The sequence below is a fragment of the Aspergillus tanneri genome, assembly GCF_003426965.1.
Source record: "Aspergillus tanneri strain NIH1004 chromosome Unknown AapTan_5_pilon_pilon_pilon, whole genome shotgun sequence".
Lineage (NCBI taxonomy): Eukaryota > Fungi > Ascomycota > Eurotiomycetes > Eurotiales > Aspergillaceae > Aspergillus > Aspergillus tanneri.
In genome coordinates, this window is record NW_022984632.1 from 1,556,179 (window position 1) to 1,575,396 (window position 19,218).

At 42.3% G+C, this 19,218-nt stretch overlaps 5 protein-coding genes across 5 annotated transcripts; 2 read left to right on the forward strand and 3 right to left on the reverse strand.

Annotated features, from left to right (window-relative positions):
* Positions 1-688: 688 nt before the first annotated feature.
* Positions 689-2,484, reverse strand: SES1 (serine--tRNA ligase SES1; the record flags this gene model as incomplete). The annotated part of the gene is made up of 7 exons (XM_033574514.1): positions 689-865; positions 922-1,290; positions 1,348-1,438; positions 1,496-1,929; positions 1,988-2,149; positions 2,216-2,286; positions 2,352-2,484. The coding sequence occupies 7 exons, from the start codon at positions 2,482-2,484 to the stop codon at positions 689-691; spliced, it is 1,437 nt and encodes a 478-aa protein (XP_033422532.1).
* A 901-nt stretch (positions 2,485-3,385) lies between these two features.
* rhbA (Rheb family small GTPase rhbA) lies at positions 3,386-4,124 on the reverse strand (the record flags this gene model as incomplete). The annotated part of the gene is made up of 4 exons (XM_033574515.1): positions 3,386-3,625; positions 3,685-3,813; positions 3,866-4,005; positions 4,070-4,124. 4 exons carry the CDS (start codon positions 4,122-4,124, stop codon positions 3,386-3,388), a joined length of 564 nt encoding a protein of 187 aa, XP_033422533.1.
* Positions 4,125-6,026: 1,902 nt separating this feature from the next.
* Positions 6,027-7,194, reverse strand: ATNIH1004_009934 (uncharacterized protein; the record flags this gene model as incomplete). The annotated part of the gene is made up of 2 exons (XM_033574516.1): positions 6,027-6,041; positions 6,097-7,194. The coding sequence occupies 2 exons, from the start codon at positions 7,192-7,194 to the stop codon at positions 6,027-6,029; spliced, it is 1,113 nt and encodes a 370-aa protein (XP_033422534.1).
* A 1,368-nt stretch (positions 7,195-8,562) lies between these two features.
* On the forward strand, positions 8,563-8,970 carry FUR1 (uracil phosphoribosyltransferase; the record flags this gene model as incomplete). Its single annotated transcript, XM_033574517.1, has 2 exons — positions 8,563-8,740; positions 8,795-8,970. The coding sequence occupies 2 exons, from the start codon at positions 8,563-8,565 to the stop codon at positions 8,968-8,970; spliced, it is 354 nt and encodes a 117-aa protein (XP_033422535.1).
* A 5,256-nt stretch (positions 8,971-14,226) lies between these two features.
* rps1 (40S ribosomal protein eS1) lies at positions 14,227-15,254 on the forward strand (the record flags this gene model as incomplete). The annotated part of the gene is made up of 5 exons (XM_033574518.1): positions 14,227-14,240; positions 14,317-14,401; positions 14,453-14,478; positions 14,556-15,057; positions 15,111-15,254. 5 exons carry the CDS (start codon positions 14,227-14,229, stop codon positions 15,252-15,254), a joined length of 771 nt encoding a protein of 256 aa, XP_033422536.1.
* Between the last annotated feature and the right edge of the window lie 3,964 nt (positions 15,255-19,218).

Below are 19,218 nucleotides of genomic sequence, written 5' to 3' on the forward strand. Positions count from 1 at the left end.
TAGAGTTTTGGCCAGTACTGTCTTGCTCTTTCGCTTATAACCTCATGTGATAGATATATAATTCTCTGCCCGCTGTATCCACTTATAAAGAGCCTTTTCATGCTCCGGCCACTGTTCTGTACGGCATCTCTTATCACCAAGTTAATAATCCTGTATCGAGAAAAGCGTACTGGGAGATGATTCAAGAGACAGACGAAGGGTTAAGCTGCCGCTTCTAAAACCACTTCTGTAAAGTTAGATTAGAATAATGCGGATTTAGGACATGCTAAGCTTGTAAAGCCCGGCTGCCTTCTGGCTGTTGGGAATAGACTGTCTGGTCTTTTTGACTATTTTAAATGCAAGGAATAAGGTCTGAGTAAGGTTTTTAAGATTCTGATAGAAGCACTTTTGTATGGGGGGAGGTGAAAAATTAAGCAATCTCCTTGTATCAAAAAAAACAAGCATTTTTATATGCAAAATCAAATTGGCCACGTAATTCAGATGATACCGGGGGTTGCCTATATAGGGGGCTTACTGTACAAAATAATACAGTACTGTGTCTTACTCTTCCACCAGACAGCTATTTCCCCGCCGTGCTCCGGATAGTGGGGCTGGTAAAATAACTTGATTTAATCTATAAAATAATAACTAGGACACTACAGTCCAATCAGGTCAACTTGCTTTAGATACTAACATCGTTATCACCTATTCATACGCGCAAATTCTGCATCCTTCCAGTGGTCTCCTCTGTACCAGTTGTAGCTTTTGGAACCTGCTTGCCCTTGGGTTTTTGCGACGTAGTGTCTTTAGGAAGCTCCTTTGTGTACGGGAGAAATTCAGGAGCACCCGGGATGTACTTTCTTAGGGGCTCTGGTACACGAAATCCCTATAAACATTGTATTAGTAACATTGGCAGTAAGCAGTGGACAAAACAACACATACATCCTTTGTTTGATAGTTCTCCAGGATGCAACAAAGTGTACGTTCAGTCGCACACAAAGTGGCATTTAGGGCATGGACATAGGACTTCTTCAAATCTGTCGCCTTCTTTATACCATAGCGGATCTCCAGTGCACGCGATTGGTAATCAGTGCAGTTGGAACAAGAAACTAATTCTTTGTATTCTCCTTGGAAGGGAAACCAGGCTTCAAGATCATATTTCTTCGACGCGGCATTGTTCAGCGCCCCAGAAACAATCGAGACAATCTGATAAGGCAGCCCAAGGGAGCGATAGAACTCCTCGGAAGTTTCCATCATCTCATCAAAAGCTTGCCAGGAATTTTCAGGTTTGGTTATCACGAATTGTTCAATCTACAGCATATCAGAAATGACCCCAGTGAGAGTACATCGATCGCAACAAGGACATACCTTCTCAAATTGGTGGACACGGAAAATACCCCATGCATCCTTACCATGAGCCCCTGCTTCTTTTCGATAACACGTGCTATAGCCAGCGTACCTACTCTTGGTTAGTATTTAAACAATAAAAAGGTATGGAGGCCCAAAAAACCCCTACTTGATAGGAAGATCCATATCTTGGAGCCATTCTCCATCATGCAACGCTGACAATGGTTGCTCAGAAGTGGCAATAAGGTATTTGTCTGTGGACTTATCTTCACTTTCTGTGACCTTGTACAGCTCTTCATCAAACTGTTCAAGTTGTGCAGTTTTCGCCATCATTTCTTTAAGCATAAATTGAGGGGGCTGATTTGGCTTATATCCCTTTGTCCACAGGAATTCCAGCCCGTAATTAATCAAGGCAAGGTTCAGGAAGAGGCCGTAGCCTGTGAGGCAATATCCACGGTGCCCGACAATCTTCACCCCACGCTCAGAGTCATATCCATCAAGTCGAGTGAGAACCTCATGATGTGACAAGATGTTGCACTGGTTGCACATTTCGTTACCAGAAGGAGTTTCTGGTGCCCATGTTCTTAAAACAGCATTATCATCCTATGGTACCCGTTGTATTAGACTTATATAAGGGGACGTTTAATTAGAAGACACGTACTTCATTGTTGCTCACAGGGACTGATTCATGAACATAATTGCCAATTGTACGAACTTTGCTATCCCTCTGGGTTTCCTTTTGCACAGCCAGGTCCTCGGCCTCTTTCTTGCGCTTTTCCAGTGCGGTTTTTTGTTCAATCAAACTACTTGCATCTTCTTTGTTCTACTCCATACACATGAAGTTAATTTGTAATCATTTTTAATGAAATAGATAAGAGAACCGACTGACCTTCTTTTTCTTTCCTATTTCTTTAAGAAGAGCATTAAGTTGAGAGCCTATCTGTGTCACTTCGTAGCGAGCTGCAACATATCAAGTCAGCCAAGCTAGTCTAAGTGGTTTCGAAATCACCTTTTTAAAACCATACCTCGGCGAGCTTCCTCATACAAGGCAACAACCTCGTCAACTACATGTTCTGGGGCAAATCGTTTCCGCTGACTCTCCTTGATCTTATTTGGGTTCCCACCACGGTCACTGACAAAGTCAGCAAGGTCTAGCATTTTAAAAGCTTCGCGCGAGCCTGGAAGTATGATCTTCAAGATGTATAGTTCAGCAATTCGAATGCTAATATTCTGCACCAGTCAAATGCATTCGAAATATGCTGGTTTTAGGGCGACTTAAAACGAGGGGTAGAAGCTAAAGTAGCTGAGACTTTTTAGGGCACAAAGAAATAAATCATGAGGGGCTCTAGCTTAGTCATATGGGGCTAGCCAGGTAACTAACTAGTGACTCAACTAACTACTAACCAACCGCTACTTCATATGTACTACTACTAGTTAACCAACTAATTAGGACTGCCGAATATTATCTAAGTACTCCGGAGGGACGGAGGGAATACTTGGAGTAACTCAATTGAAACAGATATAGGGAGGTACCGTAACCACAGTGTTTCCACCGCATACATGTAAATGTAAATCTTATGGTTTTAATTCACTTTTAAGGTTAGGTTTTAAATATAATAACAAACTTTTCCTGCTCTTATCTTCCATATTTTGCACACCTATGCATTCGCCGTTGTATTCAACATAACACCGATTATGCCATTCATTCCCTGCTCAGCATAATGATCACACACAATTTTCTATCTAAATTAAAAACACAATAAAATTGATAGTCTCGTTTCATTGGTTGACATCTCTTGGTAATCTTAATGGCTGTGGCATACAAGTGAGGCCAGCTAAAAGTGATAACGTCGAAAAGTGACGAGTAGGAGGTTGTAATAGTTGCGTTCAACATATCAACAAGAAGACTAAGCTAGAGACCGAACCAACAAATGACTCTTAAGTATTAGGAGGATAAAGTAAAATAGATCTCATCTCGCAATCTCGATACCTTCAATAGTGACCTATACTAAGTCTGAAGAATTATTGATTATTATCCGGTTTGCATAAGTTCCCAATATCACATTACATTGCACTTGTTGCCTCCAGTCGGCTGAGATGGATTTTGTGACTTTTCAATCTCCCCGATCATTAGATCGAAGGCCCTATCGACATTGTGGCCAAGCCGAGCGCTGGCCTCGGTAAACGCGCAATGAAATTCTTCTACCAAATGTCGGCCTTCATCTAAAGACACCTGACGTTGTTCATGTTTGAGGTCACTCTTATTTCCCACCACTACAAGGGGGACATGTTCTGCTCCCTGTGCTTCCCTCAGCGATGTGTGGAGAAAACATTAAACTAAAATCAAAGGGCACTCACGAGATGATTCAATATCTTGTCTCGAATAACTCTGACCATATCAAAGGATTGGCGGGAAGCCACCGAGTAAACAATAATGTATCCATGGATTCCAATGAAGTGTTTAGAATTCAGTATGCTATACTCATCCTAACACCGGATTAGCGTTTGTGGGTATAGCTCCCACAGCCATTGTTCTTACTTGACCAGCTGTGTCAACAATTTCAGTTGCGAAATCTTGGCCATTATATTTAATAATGCGGCTGAACGTGTTCTCGATTGTCGGGTAATAACTCTCTACAAAATGGTGCTCAACAAATCGAACTGTAAGGGAAGATTTGCCTGGTACTATATTAGGGAGAAGATTGTGAAATATAAGAGAGAAGAATATCCATTGCAAACATACCCACGGACCGACTGCCAACAATAGCTATCTTCCGCTGCTTCGGTGCAGTTGGCATTGTCTTAACGCTTGCCAAAACACAGGAGAATCTTCCTGTAAAAATGAATAGATGACACTCAAAGCGCTGGGATCAGTTAAGTATAAATATCGCACAGACCCACGGCAAAGCAAACAAGACACAGGATTCCCAGTACAGGCATGCGCTCGAGTCTGACACAATTAGAGTCCTAATCAATTAATCCGGGAACAAGTCTAATTGGCTTTGATAGGGCGAAGTCCAGTAATGATTGAGTCTGCATCGATGTGGCAAATTGGGGTAGCTCCTACGGGGCAAACAGATCAAACTGAATTGGACACAACACAGCAACCAGAGTCACCACCCGTAGTTTTTCCTAACAATATTAAAATTAAATACTATGTGGTTAAATATATTATATATTTTAACGGTAATGTCCGTTGGTATCCACATGAAAGCCTGCGTCCATCTAATTCATAGTAACCAGTTTCAACTTTTACGAGGGTTCTACGATAGAAAAATTGGATATGACTTTGGATAATGGGGCGATAGAATAGGCCTCCCTCTCTCCCGTTCATAACAATCGATTGCCTATCTATCACCATACACCTAAAGCCATTTGTAAACCCAACGAGGGGATTGTGTTTCATGAGTATATTTAAATAATTTTTTTCCTAGGAACTTTAAGAAAACATATGAGCATCTCAGATGGGCGAGATGGAGAGTTTACTGATCATGCCCCTCAATTTGCTTCAACTGATATATGATCTGTTCTAGCCTTGTCGTGAATCCAGAACCTCCATCCTCTCGAGGCTCAAAAGGATGTAAATCTTGCTCCACTTTCTGGTGATATTGGAGAAACTCTTCGGCAGTCGATAATATAGCAGTGAGCCCTTTGTTACCCATTGATTTCTTCATCTGAAAAAAGACTTCCATGTTCAAGCACAGTGTGGCCAACAGAATTGACAAATATCCAATGGCAACATTGTGATGAACCTCAGAAACAGAATGCGCCTACCTTTCCGATTAGATGGCATAAACAGATATAGAATCCGTGGCTTACCTTCTCGAGAGAACTGATGCGGCTAGAGAACTGCTGCAAGAGCAACTGAAAGAAGGACGTAGAACTACCTGTCGACCTTAGAAAAACAGACCTTGATGATTCGCTTTTTTCCGCCAAGTTAATGAGTGCCCCAAGGGCCAATATTACGATATTTAAAGAGCTGTTTTCTTCGGAAAGAGAATCCTCAGGCACGACATGAAACTCTTCGGTGACAACTCTGACTAGCCCAGCCACTAACTCAGAGGTTGCAAGCTCTTTACAAAGTGGTGGGTCATTGTTGGTAATATTTATAATAACCCTTATGTAAAACCCAAGGGCTTCTCGGCCATGGTCTGATTGATTCTTCAGATAGAGAAGATCGTGAAGGCGAGAAAGTGATTTGAAAGAGACCCTCTGATTAGAACCCCAAGATTCTGATGATAAAACCGTGTAGGAGTCCAGTATTGAAAGAATCAAGGCTATTAGCTCAAGAGATTCGCTGGAAGAGTTTATATCCCTGAGCTCCCTGGTTACCAACAACCCAATGAGTTGATTCAGTAATGAAGCAGGTATCGCCTCAACATTGTGAGCCTTCTGTCGAAGATTCTTGAGATAAAAGTTAATGCTGGAGAGCGCCAAAAAACAAGGTGAGATATGTGACAATTGTCGCCCTCTCCATATTACAGAGAAGATCTGAGGCAGCTCCTTTCTAAGAGAAGCTCGCACAGCAATAGAAATCCCAGCGGACGGTTGTCTTATAATAGATAATATATCATCTTCCACGCCGAGTAGTGGAGGGGATACTTCTAGAATCTTTGACCAAAAGCGGCCCGAAAGTACATAACTTAAAAAGCCGCTGTTGCAGATCAATATGTAAGCAGAGAGGGCAAGAAAAGCAGAAATTACATCAAGCCTGCCTGTTGTAGTTTCCACAAGTCGTTCGTCGAAGCCACATTCAGTAAAACGGCGTACAAACCTAGGATCCGAAAGCTTCACACATAGTCTGACAAAGCCGTCACATCTTTTCGAGACAGAGTCAGAGGAGTCTTCAATATCCTCCAGAATCAGGTCCACGGTCTCACAGAAGCGGGCATTATCCCCAGCCTGCCTTAGTTCATGGATACTACGAACAGGCTTGCTGTCGCTGTTTTCGTCGTCGATTTCATCGACACCCTCGGGGTTTTGAGAAGCCAAACCTGATATAATGAACGCGGATTCGTGGTCGGGAGGATTTGAAGACGATTCCCCATCTTTAACGTTATCAGCGAGGGGAATGTCGTTTAAGAAAGACCGCTGTCGTGCATAGGTGACCATGGATCCCCGCAGCCTGGATGATATTGTAGGTGACTGTTGTCTGTTGTTGGTAGGTCTGTCCTTATTCATATTCATTGTCACCTGCGACAACGATTGGTGGCTCTCTTGGTTAAGTCGGGGGAATCGAAGGATTCGCGACTGTTTGTCAGGCGATGAAGCCGCAGATCTATCCATGATTGATTCCACCGGCACATCCAGCGAATCAACCAATCTCCTCCGAGTTGAGCTCGCTTTTTGAAATTTTCTGGCTGCAGAAGGGAAAGACTGGAAAGTCTCGGCCTCAGCACCCACTCTGCTTGACGTAACAGTGTTTTTTCTCTTAAGTGAAAGCTCCTTTTTAGATGATTGTCGCACACGCATTGCGGTGCCCACAGGAGCACGTTCCAATTCCAGTCCTTCATCACGAACTTTCTTTGGAGAGCTGCACCTGTGAATCTGTGCCTGATTCTTGGTTGATTGAGGACTGCCGCTAGCCCTGCAATTATCAAATTCTTGGATTATACCGAAGTTGTCGTCGAGATCTCTCGTGTTGCGGGTGATATAATTCCTGCTGACGTTGCAGCCTTCAGCCGATTTTTTTCGTCCATCGAGACGTTTCCTTGGGGTAGAGACACTTTCTTCGTACCGAGTGGTAGCCACGTTGTCCCCAGTAGTATGTTCGAAACCACTATTTCGATCACTAAAGCCCTCAGATTGTTCAGGCCGGTTCCCCATAAGTAAAGATGATTTGGTACGAGAAGTTGACTTGGGGTTCATTTTGGTATCTCCCTTCGCCTCCGGCTTAAGTTGTGATGCTGAGGCACCAGTGCCAGAGTCAGTACCCTTGTTTTTCTGAATATTTTTTGCGGCCAATTTACCATAGGTCCCAAGCTTCTTGGTTTTTTTTCACGCGTTGAGATGTCGTGTTTTCATAATAGACCTGGCAGAAGAACACGATGCAACAGTGCCAAAAGTAGATTGCAGGGTGTAAAGTTCAGTACTAAGCAATATAGCCAAGCAGGTACATTCCCTATCCAGTAGCCTAGGCGGCTCTATGCTTGCCTGTAGATAGTGAAAAAACTATATCATCGGCTATTACCAGTTTTGACGTATTTATTTCATTGATACTCTTATCTGCGGGAATATCAGATTTTTCGAAATAACTAGAGCAAATAAATTAAATAAATAAAGATCTGGGGATATGGAAAAATGAGGGGATCCAATGTACAGATAGGAGGTATCCACCAGCAGGGCTGTCCTGTGGCGCCACCCGTGACTGTGACTGCAGCAAGGTGGGGGAAGCATACCTGTCGAGATACTCCGTACCTGCGTAAAATAGTATCTGTGTTTTTAATACGTATAAAGAAATAAAATTCGACCCCTACATACCATTACTGTATCTGGTAGGATATTTTGTGAATGCTGTAGCTAAATTTAAAGAATATGTACCTCTCATGTCATTACAGTCTAGTGCTTTCTGCTTCTATATTTCCACGATTTTTTTCAGCTTGTATTAATCAAAGATAGCGTCTTGTCATGGATATGCACCTAAGAGGGGGTGTGCTAGTCCAGTGGAGTCCATTCTAAAACTCGCAACTCCCACTGCTTCTGTTCTTTCGCTACCTTTTCCCTCCCAGTCCTGCAACTAACATCCTCTGAGCTCCAGCATATGTGAAGCCGGAATATTTGTTCCATTGGGGAATTCTTGCCGTTGGCAGGCTTGACAATCATGGCTAACAAAGAAACGGAATCCATACCTTCCCCCGCTCAGGGAGTCGGTCCAGTTTACAGACCTGAGGGCGAGAAACCTACAGCAACAGTTTCGAAAGACATGCCATATGAAAATGTTCATGTTTTGCCTCAAACTCCTCAATTAATTGCTCTCTTGACGTACGGACTAAGCCTAACACCTGTCTTAATGATGATATGAGATTTGAATTAATTCTTCGCTAACATTCCAATAGTATGATTAGAGACAAGAGAACCGGTCGTGCTGATTTTATATTTTATTCGAATAGAATTATCCGTCTCTTGGTTGAAGAGGGTTTAAACCATCTCCCAGTAGTGGAACAACCAGTTACTACTCCTGTTGGTCGTGCTTACCTTGGTGTCAGATTTGAAGGTAAAATATGTGGAGTATCTATTATGAGAGCAGGCGAAGCGATGGAGCAAGGACTGAGGGATTGCTGCCGGTCAGTTCGAATTGGGAAAATCTTGATCCAGAGAGATGAGGAGACCTGCAAACCCAAACTGTTTTATGAGAAACTTCCCACGGATATATCGAATCGTTGGGTCCTACTCCTTGATCCGATGTTCGCAACTGGTGAGTATGAGACCTTACCAAATATCTGGACGTTGTTGATATATGTCTGCACAGGAGGTTCTGCTACGCTAGCTGTTGAGGTTTTGAAGGCAAAAGGAGTGCCAGAGGACCATATCTTGTTCCTCAATCTCATTGCAAGTCCATCGGGGGTTGCCGATTTTGCTGAACGATTTCCTAAGCTCAGAGTTGTAACTGCATTTATCGACCAGGGTTTAGATGACAAGAAGTAAGTGAGGTTCTACAAAGCCTTTGAAATCTGTTTAAAAGAAGTCGGGGGATAAGATGCTAATACAACTTAAAAGGTATATCATTCCAGGCCTTGGCGATTTCGGTGACAGATATTATACACTGTAGTCTTGAATGGCTCAGACAGTATATATCGGAATCATTCAACTAAGGGCGTAGATCATGTATGGGATTGGCGCATCTTACTATATTACTAGACGGTCCCTTTGGCCCTAGGGGATCTGTGCAAAGCAGATGCTGAAAGCAATAAGTGGGATCCACTCACTCACCATGTCTTGGGTTAGATTTATAACGGAACCCACATTCTTGACTGTCTTGCTCATACTCTCTTAAGGCACTGGGAGTACTTAACATGGTAGATTTGTTAGTCTCAACATTATAGATGGCAAAATGCTCTGTTCTGCTGTCTGTAAACTGTAGGGCACCATGGCAATACAATCAATAATCGTCTGCGTATGTATCAACATGTTCTGAACCTTCCATCCCATTTTTTGGCTCGCCCGAAGAAATGTGAAACTCATTTGATTGAATAGCATGGGTATCATCTCCGTATTTATGAGCAGTCTCCTTGGCAACTGCATCACACGCATCGACCCAGTCTGAATACACATCAACAGCAGCAGAGAGATCTAATGTGAGAATAGTTAGAGGTATATGCATAGAATTTGTGCTTGGATAGAACATACAATTGATACCTGTTTGGAACCTCTGCCCGCATACCTTGCAGGACAAATTTCCTAAACCCAGCTTTTTGTCTAGCTTAATCACAACGGAATTTTCATGGTTACAGAATAAGCATGCAAAAGTTGTGGGAAGTGGCTCTTTCTGTTTAATTAGGCATCAGCTCCTGTGGTTTTTGTGGAGGATATCATCATAACCTTCTTTGGTTGCTGTGGTTTTCTGCTTGATTTCTTCCGTTTGCCCTATTTTGTCAAAAGAAAGACGTCAGTAAATCGGTTAATGAAAACAGTTCCTTATATCAATATTAGGGGGAACCCACCATGGTTCAAGATTAGCTGGTATGTGTTAATATTCAGTATTCAGGCGATACGTCAGGTCAATCAAGGTTTTACTTGTGTTGAGCCATGAGGAAATGGAGGGTTTATGACTTCAAGACTGATCTCAGTTTAACAGTTACAGAGTGTCTCCAGACCAGAAGAGACATCAAATTAGTCTGCAATTGAGAAGCAGTTAGCTTGGACGGCGGTGGGTCTTCAGAATTAACTGCACAATATTGTTCGAAAATAGTTAACTGTGATCTGCTTAGTAATCATAAAGTACTTTACCACCTGCCCGCCTGATACCGCCTTCCGTCCGATTTTCCAATATCAACACCACCTCGAAGATGAAGCTTTAGAGCCACATACAATTAGAATCATACAGAGATCTTTTGAAGTAATAAAATTGAACACCTAATACGCCTATACAACAATTTCTTTTTAGTTCTGAAAGCGCTGTGGTAGCCGGATCTGCCTGCCTCGACGGGTTATGGTGGGAGGGACCTCATCACAACTTCAGGCGCTGGGGCTGAAACAACTTCTTGGTTCTTCGATTTTGAGGTTGCTGGGGACTTCTTCTTGCCTATTCTGGCAGTTTTGACGTAATTTTGAAGCTGTACAGGTGCTTCCTTGGCCAAACGCTCCTCCGTTTGGCGCTCTTTTTCCTATGCCTCCTGGAGGCGAGCTTGTCGTGCAGAGGCCCTCATATGATTCCGTTCTTGCAACTTTTGTTGTTTCTCTTCCTTTGCCTGTTGAGGGCGTAGCTTCTCTTCCTCTTTTGAGGCCTTAGCAAGCTGTACTTGCAGAGCCTTCCCCTGGTCAAGCTGCCGAACCTGACGGACTTTCCGTGGAGAGTAAAAGACTGCACACCACCCTCAGGAGCTGAATTTTGAACTGCAGAGGTCTTCCACGCTGGCAGCGCTTCTTCTCATTCTCAAATGTCTTTTTGAGGCCTACATTCTCCATTTTAAGCAGGATATTCTCTGTAGAGAGATGGTGCATGGTACGGCTTAACTTCTTACTGTTTTCCTCTCTAATATTTGCAAAAATCTCTCTAATAAGCCGCTCGAACTTTCTCCAATCTTCTGCATGTAAAACAGACCTAGAAGAGTCACTAGAAGAGGGCCGCTGTCCTCTATCTTCTTAGAACGGGCCAATACAACTTCAAGATTAAAAGGATATAAGCCACGATCTCCATACACTTTCAATATTTCTTGCAGATAAGGCCCCTCTTCCATGCAGGCCAGAATAGACTGAAGAAGTCCCGCTTCATAATAGAGCTTAGTCCCTGGCATTCTTGCAGATGAGCCTCCAAACTGTTGCTGTAAGCGGTTGCAAGCGGGCCAAAGATCAGTCTGACATCTAGCGGTTGCAAGGAATGAGTAGAATAAGGTGGATAAGTGGCAACGAGGATCCTATTGGCTTCAAAATAGTTCAAGAACTTCATGGTGACATGAGAATCGTGGCCATCTAAGATTAGAAGCCTCCAAAGCCTGCCTGCTTTGGCCTTGGTCTCCATACCTACTTCGACCATGCAAATCCGAGGTCATCGTCGGTCCAACCGGTCTATTGGTGTTCTGCAGGATCAAAGTCCTGCAGCCAGGCATCTTAAAGTTTTCCAGATGAAGCTAGGTAAATTAAACCAGGAGTTAAAGCAGTTTGATCTGCACATATACAAGCAATTAAAGTAATCCATTCCCGAATACCATCCTGAACGAGTTAAGTATTGCATCCTTGGTCATATTGACGCCCGGAAAAGATCCTCTTGGCCTTAGAAAGTATACCAACAAGGAATTCTTCCTCGTCCATGTATCCTGCTGCTGTATCACATATTCCTTCATATTCTGGTCCTGATATTCAAGTACAGAGAGTATTTGAACGCAGAATCAGCCCGCTTGCGTGTAGAATCAATAGCAGTTGTATAGTAAGAGATAAGATCTTTCTGTTCTACCATTCCGAGGTATCATGTCTCTTACCACTGGGACCTCTTACTCAACCTAAAGTGATTTGGTCGTACGGAGGAAGCAGGAATACCACTCGGCGATGATTCGGATTGGATCTTATCTTCCATACTTCGTACTTAACATTTTCTATCTCTCTCAGATTCTTGTAGTGTCAGCGAAAGTCCTACCCTTCTTTTCCCGAAGGGTGATCATGCATCCATCACTGCTCGCGTTACATTACATGCTGCACGAGAGTCGGGTTGGATTCAATTGATCTTGATTACTCTCTCCAGACTCTGTATGTGGCTAATTTAATATCCCTCATAGCAGAGTAGAGATCAGAGATGATGTTGATTTGCTAGCATGTGATTTTTTTTGCCTTTGTTATCCATGTTAACTTGTTCAATGAGGACCCTCCTTAAATACTGGGTATAATCTACCATATTCTGTCCAGAGCATAATTAGTTACAGGTTTCCTAAGACCTAGGATTTATCCCTCTTCCTAGGTGAATAACTACTACCTACCTACTAATGACAAGAAAGGGGGAAGAACAAGCGATGATACGGAGTACCTGGAGGGAGGGCTGTATGAATCTGGAAATCCAGTGCAGTACGATCGAATTATTTCAAATATCTTAGGCCGAAGTAGAATTTCTCCATTACTGTCTAGTTATGTAATATCGAGAAATTGTCATTGGTTGTTTGGATAGTCATCACATACTCCATTGTCAGTCCAAATGCTAGTAAGTAGGGAGTACCTTGCCTTCGCTTTGAATCAATAAGCAGTGGAAGTCCGTATTGCAAATATAGAATAATAATGCTTTGATACTAGCGAATGGTACTTCGTACGCACTTGTGCAGCGTCCAGATATATAGGCAGTTACAAATTCAGTAGCAAGCTCTAGTAGTAAACTTCATTTTAGTGATACAGGACGGCAATTTAAACATAGCAATGCCAGTATTTACTCCTCATAGTCCAGGTTGTAGGCAGTCCCTAAGAGTGCCTAGATAACCTTGCACTCTATCTATGTTTTACTGAGGTACTATCAGTTTATTATTATGTATCTTTCTAGTACAGTTTGTGATAGAACGTTTTAGGTAAAAGTGGCCGGTATATTGTACATTATACAATTTTGTGTACACACAATACTTGTATTTTCTAGGTTATAACTTTGAGCCTGGGTCACATTTTAGGACATAGTGACAAGTAGTACAGCGTAGTACGATTGTATCTACGTAGATAATCTAAGGAGGTAGGCACTTGAAAGGACCATACTCTATAGAGCAGATAGGTAGCCATCTAGTAGGGCGTATTACGTGTCAGCTATGTGGTTGGCAACCATCCTGAAATCTTGATTTATGGTACTCGTATAGAAAATAATAAGTTTCATTTAAGTGCTGTGGGGAGGACCATGGAGGCGTTCGTTCATGAACAAAGCCAGAAGGCCGTCATTAGTCATGTGCTTACAAGCAAAAGTAGCTACTCCCATACTATAACTATGGTATTATAGAAAAGCAGTATAAATAAATATACTTTCTTATAATATTCCTCCAGTCTAATCGTATCTTTCCAGATCTCTAAGTCCTTTTCTTAGTCTAATAGAAAACTAGTAGTCGTGTATAGTTCCCAAGCAAATGCTTATTTTATTGGGTTAGCTAGGTATAGAATATTATATTGGAAGCATTATATTTGCTAGTATCTTTCTTTTATACTAAAGCGAAACGCGGCGCGGAGCCATAAAATACCACTGTGTATCGTCTGACGCAGCGCGGGGGGATTGTTTGAGAGTAAATGCTGTAAGAATTTTGGTGGGTGGCAGAATCGCAAGGCGGTCAGATCGCTCCGTCAAGTTTTCATGATATATGTACAGATAGAAAGATGTATATGCGTGGTGAGCTGGATGGTAAACTACCTATATACGTAGTACTACCAGGTACTACTATGTAGATATCCATTGTCACCAACAGTAATTACCCAAGTAGGTACTCTCGCTGTATCCATTGGAGCGACTGCTAAGTTACCACCCTAGTAGTGTAACGCTTGACCTTATCATGTGACAATAGTAATGTAAAAGCCAATTATGTATCAAGTACTGAACTTTTGTGGGGTTGGTAAAATTACATAATACACCCATAGGGCCGGTGCCTCGCTTAATTGAACTTTTTCTGTGGGATTTCATTTTCAACTTCTGTTCTGCCGATTCAGAAGCGTCAAGCGTATCGACTCCCTCCACGACACTTCGTCGTGTGCTATACTTGTCTGTCTTCGACAACTGCAAGATAGGCTAGAGTCGCAGCTATGGCCGTTGGAAAGTATGACAACTTGAACCCCGTTTTCATGCGTTGAGTAGCTAGAGAATCGGTGGAAACTTTTACTGATCACTACCAGGAACAAGCGCTTGTCGAAAGGCAAGAAGGGTATCAAGAAGAGGACCGTCGATCCTTTTTCCAGGAAGGATGAATACTCCGTGAAGGTAAATCATGTTCACGCAAGTAAGTGACAGGGCGTTACTAATGGGAAACAGGCACCCTCAACCTTCCAGATCAGAGAGTACGTCTAGAATTTTGTACCTATACTACATCCAATGGAGAGTTCTACAGGGCGACAACTGACGAGTAATCTTTAAGTGTTGGGAAGACTCTGGTCAACCGCACCAGCGGTTTGAAGAATGCGAACGACTCCTTGAAGGGACGGATTTTCGAGGTTTCTCTGGCTGACCTGCAGAATGATGAAGACCACGCCTTCCGCAAGGTGAAGCTTCGCGTGGACGAAATCCAAGGAAAGAATTGCCTAACCAACTTCCACGGCCTGGACTTCACGACCGATAAACTGCGGTCCCTTGTGCGCAAGTGGCAGTCGCTTATCGAAGCTAACGTCACCGTGAAAACAACTGACGACTACCTTCTTCGTCTGTTTGCCATCGCTTTCACCAAGAGACGCCCCAATCAGATCAAGAAGACCACATATGCCCGTTCTTCCCAGATCCGTGCAATCCGAAAGAAAATGACCGAGATTATGCAACGGGAGGCAGCCAGCTGCTCTCTGGCGCAGCTCACCACGAAGCTGATCCCGGAAGTCATCGGGCGCGAGATTGAGAAGGCTACCCAGGGGATTTACCCTCTTCAAAATGTTTGTCGCCCTTCTTCCATATATGCGCATACACGATCTAACAAGCCTCTTAGGTCCACATCCGCAAGGTTAAGCTCCTTAAGTCTCCCAAGTTTGATCTGGGTGCATTGCTGAACTTGCATGGCGAGTCGACCACCGATGACAAGGGCCACAAGGTTGAGAGAGAATTCAAGGAGCAAGTCCTTGAGAGCGTTTAATGCCTTGGTAGAGCATCCACGGGTATTTAAGAAATACTCTGTGGCGGTAGTTCGTTTCAAGTTGTCGCTACTTATGCAATGAAATAAAATATTTCTGAATCTGTCTCAATCTCATCATTCATATTAAGGTTATTTATCTGAAAACGTTCTGCTTTATTCAGCGGTGCGGTACTGCGGTAGATATGGAAAGTCTCCAGTCCCATAAATACATAGTGCCAAGTATTCCCATGTATGCATTGTACTGGCTCAGGAGCAGTGTAAATGTCTGGAGATACTGTGGGCTCAGCGTTGGTAGAAAGATAGAATGTGTATCTAAATAGCGAGCTAAAGAGAAAAGGGCTCCATCCAATCCTCTGGAGTTGTTCTGATGGCCTCACATCCTTGCTAAAATAGCTTAATTCTATGACCACCTGTTGTCTCACTATCTGTTCAAAGCGAACAGGCTGCTTCAGCCAGACGTGTTAGTCTACCATCCACCACCAGCAGTAGTTGTTGTAATTGTCATTTAATATGTTCTAGCTATCTCATGTGAGTGATATAGCGAACCTCAACTTCCTGATTAGATATAACCCACAGCTATATGGATAGAAAACAAATATTTTACTCATGTTGATTCCCAGATATATATACTTGCCACAGCTATACAATAGGTACAGATGGGGAGCTTCTGAAATAGATTTAGTTTCATGAAAAGTGGAATTTCAAATGTTTTCTTTTGCTTCAAAATAAATATTCTGTATATGCTAAAGAACTAGGTGGGTCCAAAGGTATTATCTAATAATATTTAGTAACCACGTAATTGGTCACTGAGCGGCCATCGAGCATGGGTGGACCCCACCCGCTTACCACAAAACTATTCAAAATATTATTATTATCTCCAACCACAGAGCGATGGTTGATAGAACATTCAAAGAAGGCCGTTTTACAATTGGCTATAGATGCTTATAAGCGAGGCCTTTTTAAATCTAAAACTGCTGTAGCTAAGGCATTTAATGTCCCTCCAAGCACCTCAATTACGCGTTTTAATGGCACAGTGTTAGGCTGACCGTTGGGAAGGGAAATTCCCATGGGAAATCGGGATGGGATTCCCGTCCCATAAAAACGGGACGATTTTCTAAGATTTTATGGGAATGGGAATGGGAAGGGAATGCCAAGAGATTCCCACTGGGATTCCCCCTTCTTTCTGGATGGGAATTGGGGTAAGAAATGGGATCACACTTACTAATGGGAAGGGAATGGGAATTTGAGGAAATTCCCTTGGGATTAGATGGGAACTTCCCATACTAAATCACGTGATCAATGATTACTGTATATACTGTATAGTTACTACTAAAAACTGCTACTTTAAAAATATACTAAACCTAATTAGGAAATGGGACGGGAAATGGGAAGAGTATTTTTATAATTTAGGGATAGGATTTCCCTCCCATATTTCTTGGCATGGGATGGGATTATCCCATCCCGAATCCCATGTAATGGGAATCCCATCCCATATTGCTTGGCACGGGATGGGAATCCCTTCCCATTTTCTTGAGACGGGATTCGGGACCACCCCCAGGATCCTTATGGGAATATGGGACGGGACCAGACCTCCTCTGATCCCGAATCCCTCCCAACGGCCAGCCTAATGGCACTACCTCTCGCAAGGAATTAGTTGCTAATATAAGGAAATTAACAAATACAAAAGAATCAACTTTTATCTTATAGATTATTGATATGGATCGACGTGGCCTACCTCCCCGGATATTAACTGTATGCTATCTAGCTTAGCTACTTCTCTCTGCACGAGCTCAATCTGCCTTAGCTTTAAAGACCACTGGGTATCAAGATTTATTAAGCGCCAACCAGAAATCAGCTTAAAATATACCCGATAATAGCAAAGTGTGAAAGTCTAGAGCTTACCCAGGAGTGATTACAGCGGTTCCGGGATACTATACAAAAGTATAGGATCTGTAACGAAGATATCTACAATATAGATAAAATAGGGCTTTAAATAGATGTCATGTCAACTGTAAAAATAGTCCGTGATTTGGAGACATGACAGAGCAAAGCCAAAGCAGTTTAGCCTGCGAATAGGGAGTAGGTTACTACTGTTATTGCAATTAATACATCTGGATGAGTACTGCCACCGCAGATTATTCTTGCTGGTGAGAATCACCAATCTCAGGTATAAAAATATACTAAAAGACTATCACATCTCTATGTGCAAGAATGGATGGACAAATAACAATCTAGGCTTAGATTGGCTACAAAAATTACTTTAACCTATATACAGCGCCACACACAATTGGGAGACACCGCCTTTTAGTTACAGATAGACATAGTAGCCATGCAACTGCAGAGTTTAATAGATTCTGTACAGATAAAAGGATTATTCCTCTTTATTTACCTCCTTATTCTTCTCATTTTCTATAGCCACTAGATGTGAACTGCTTCTCACTAACTACCTTTCAAAAGATTGCAGAGATAGCATGGAAAGAATCCACTCTATTAAAAAACCAGACTTTTTAGCTATCTGTTGTGGTGGAGGAATTCGGGGATTGGCACGTGACATTTGTATGGATAGCTATTATCTTAAGTCCTCGTTCGAAGAGGTAATAGACAATCAACAACCTTCTCACAGACCACGGGACGCAGTTGCGTAAAGGGAATGTTGCCTTCCCTCCTACCAGGAAGTTGTGGGCTCGGGGCCCACAACTTCTGAACTGCCTAAGAGTGTTTCCTTGACCTACTCCTTCGGAGTTCTACCATTTTCCTCTCATTCACTGTTCTTCCAGTTCATCCTATTAGGATGACATTATTTACTAGAGTATTTGAGTCTATTGTAACCTTGTTTACCACAATTACTCCAGGTTGGCGGCCTTCGTGGTGCTTTTAAGTTCTGCTTTAGCATCTCCTCTTACTCAAGCGCTTTTTGCTGTCCTTCCCTTGTTAGGCTTCCCCTACTCCGTCTAAAGATTCGAGGTGCTGTATCCTTCTCGTTTTAATAATTATTACCTTCCTGAAGCTGACGGAGTGCCTGTTTTATTGGAAAAGTATTCACATTGTAACCTCTGCACTTTTAATAATCTTATCCATAGCTTGCTGTACAACAGTTGGAGAGTTAGATGGTTTGTCTTGAAGGCGCTAAATCTGCTTTTTTGCTGCTCTAGTTAATGTAGATTTGCAGGGGTCTTTTTAATTCCAAAAGACATTGCTATATGCCGTAGATAGTGGAGTTAGTATTTTAAGCTAAATATTAAGCTTTAAAAAAGTAGTCACTGGTTTGTAGTGGAACAAGACTAGTTGCTTTAAAGCCACTTTGAATATTTGATGACGATAGAGCTTATACTATAAAATCCTTTTATTTTGTTGAGATATTAATTGGCTTAAAAGGCCTCTTTGTATGGGTGCGCAGTTTAGAGGGGACTGCCCAGCTCGGTGGCTGATCACGTTAGTTAATTAGTTAGTAAACTAAATAATGTAACTATCCGTGCCTTCCAGTGCCCCCACGGCCTTTCGGCAGTGGATCCTATATAAAATCGTCCTTTCCGCAACCTGAATATCCCAACAATAATAAAGATCTATGATTTAATTTATTGTTAGCCTTAAGGTATGCTTTTTTTTATAATGTATTATAGGTTTAATATAATTTTTAGACCCTTGTATCCTAGTAATCTATAAATTACACAAAAATACCACTGTATTTGCTATATTAGAAAGAATTATTAGAATTATGAGGTGCTATATTTGCTATGTTGGTTTATAATACAATATAATACCAGTAACAAAACTACAGCTTCTCTAGGTCTGTCGTTGCTGAGATGTCTAAGGTTCAAAACTGGCCATTTTCTATGGGATACGAAGCTGGAATTCTCGCCTATATGGAACACTCGCTTTCTGATTACGTTGGCTATCACGTGCTAATTCTAGTGACTCGGCCACTTCGGCACGGAATAACAAATTAAAGATCTATGTAGTACAA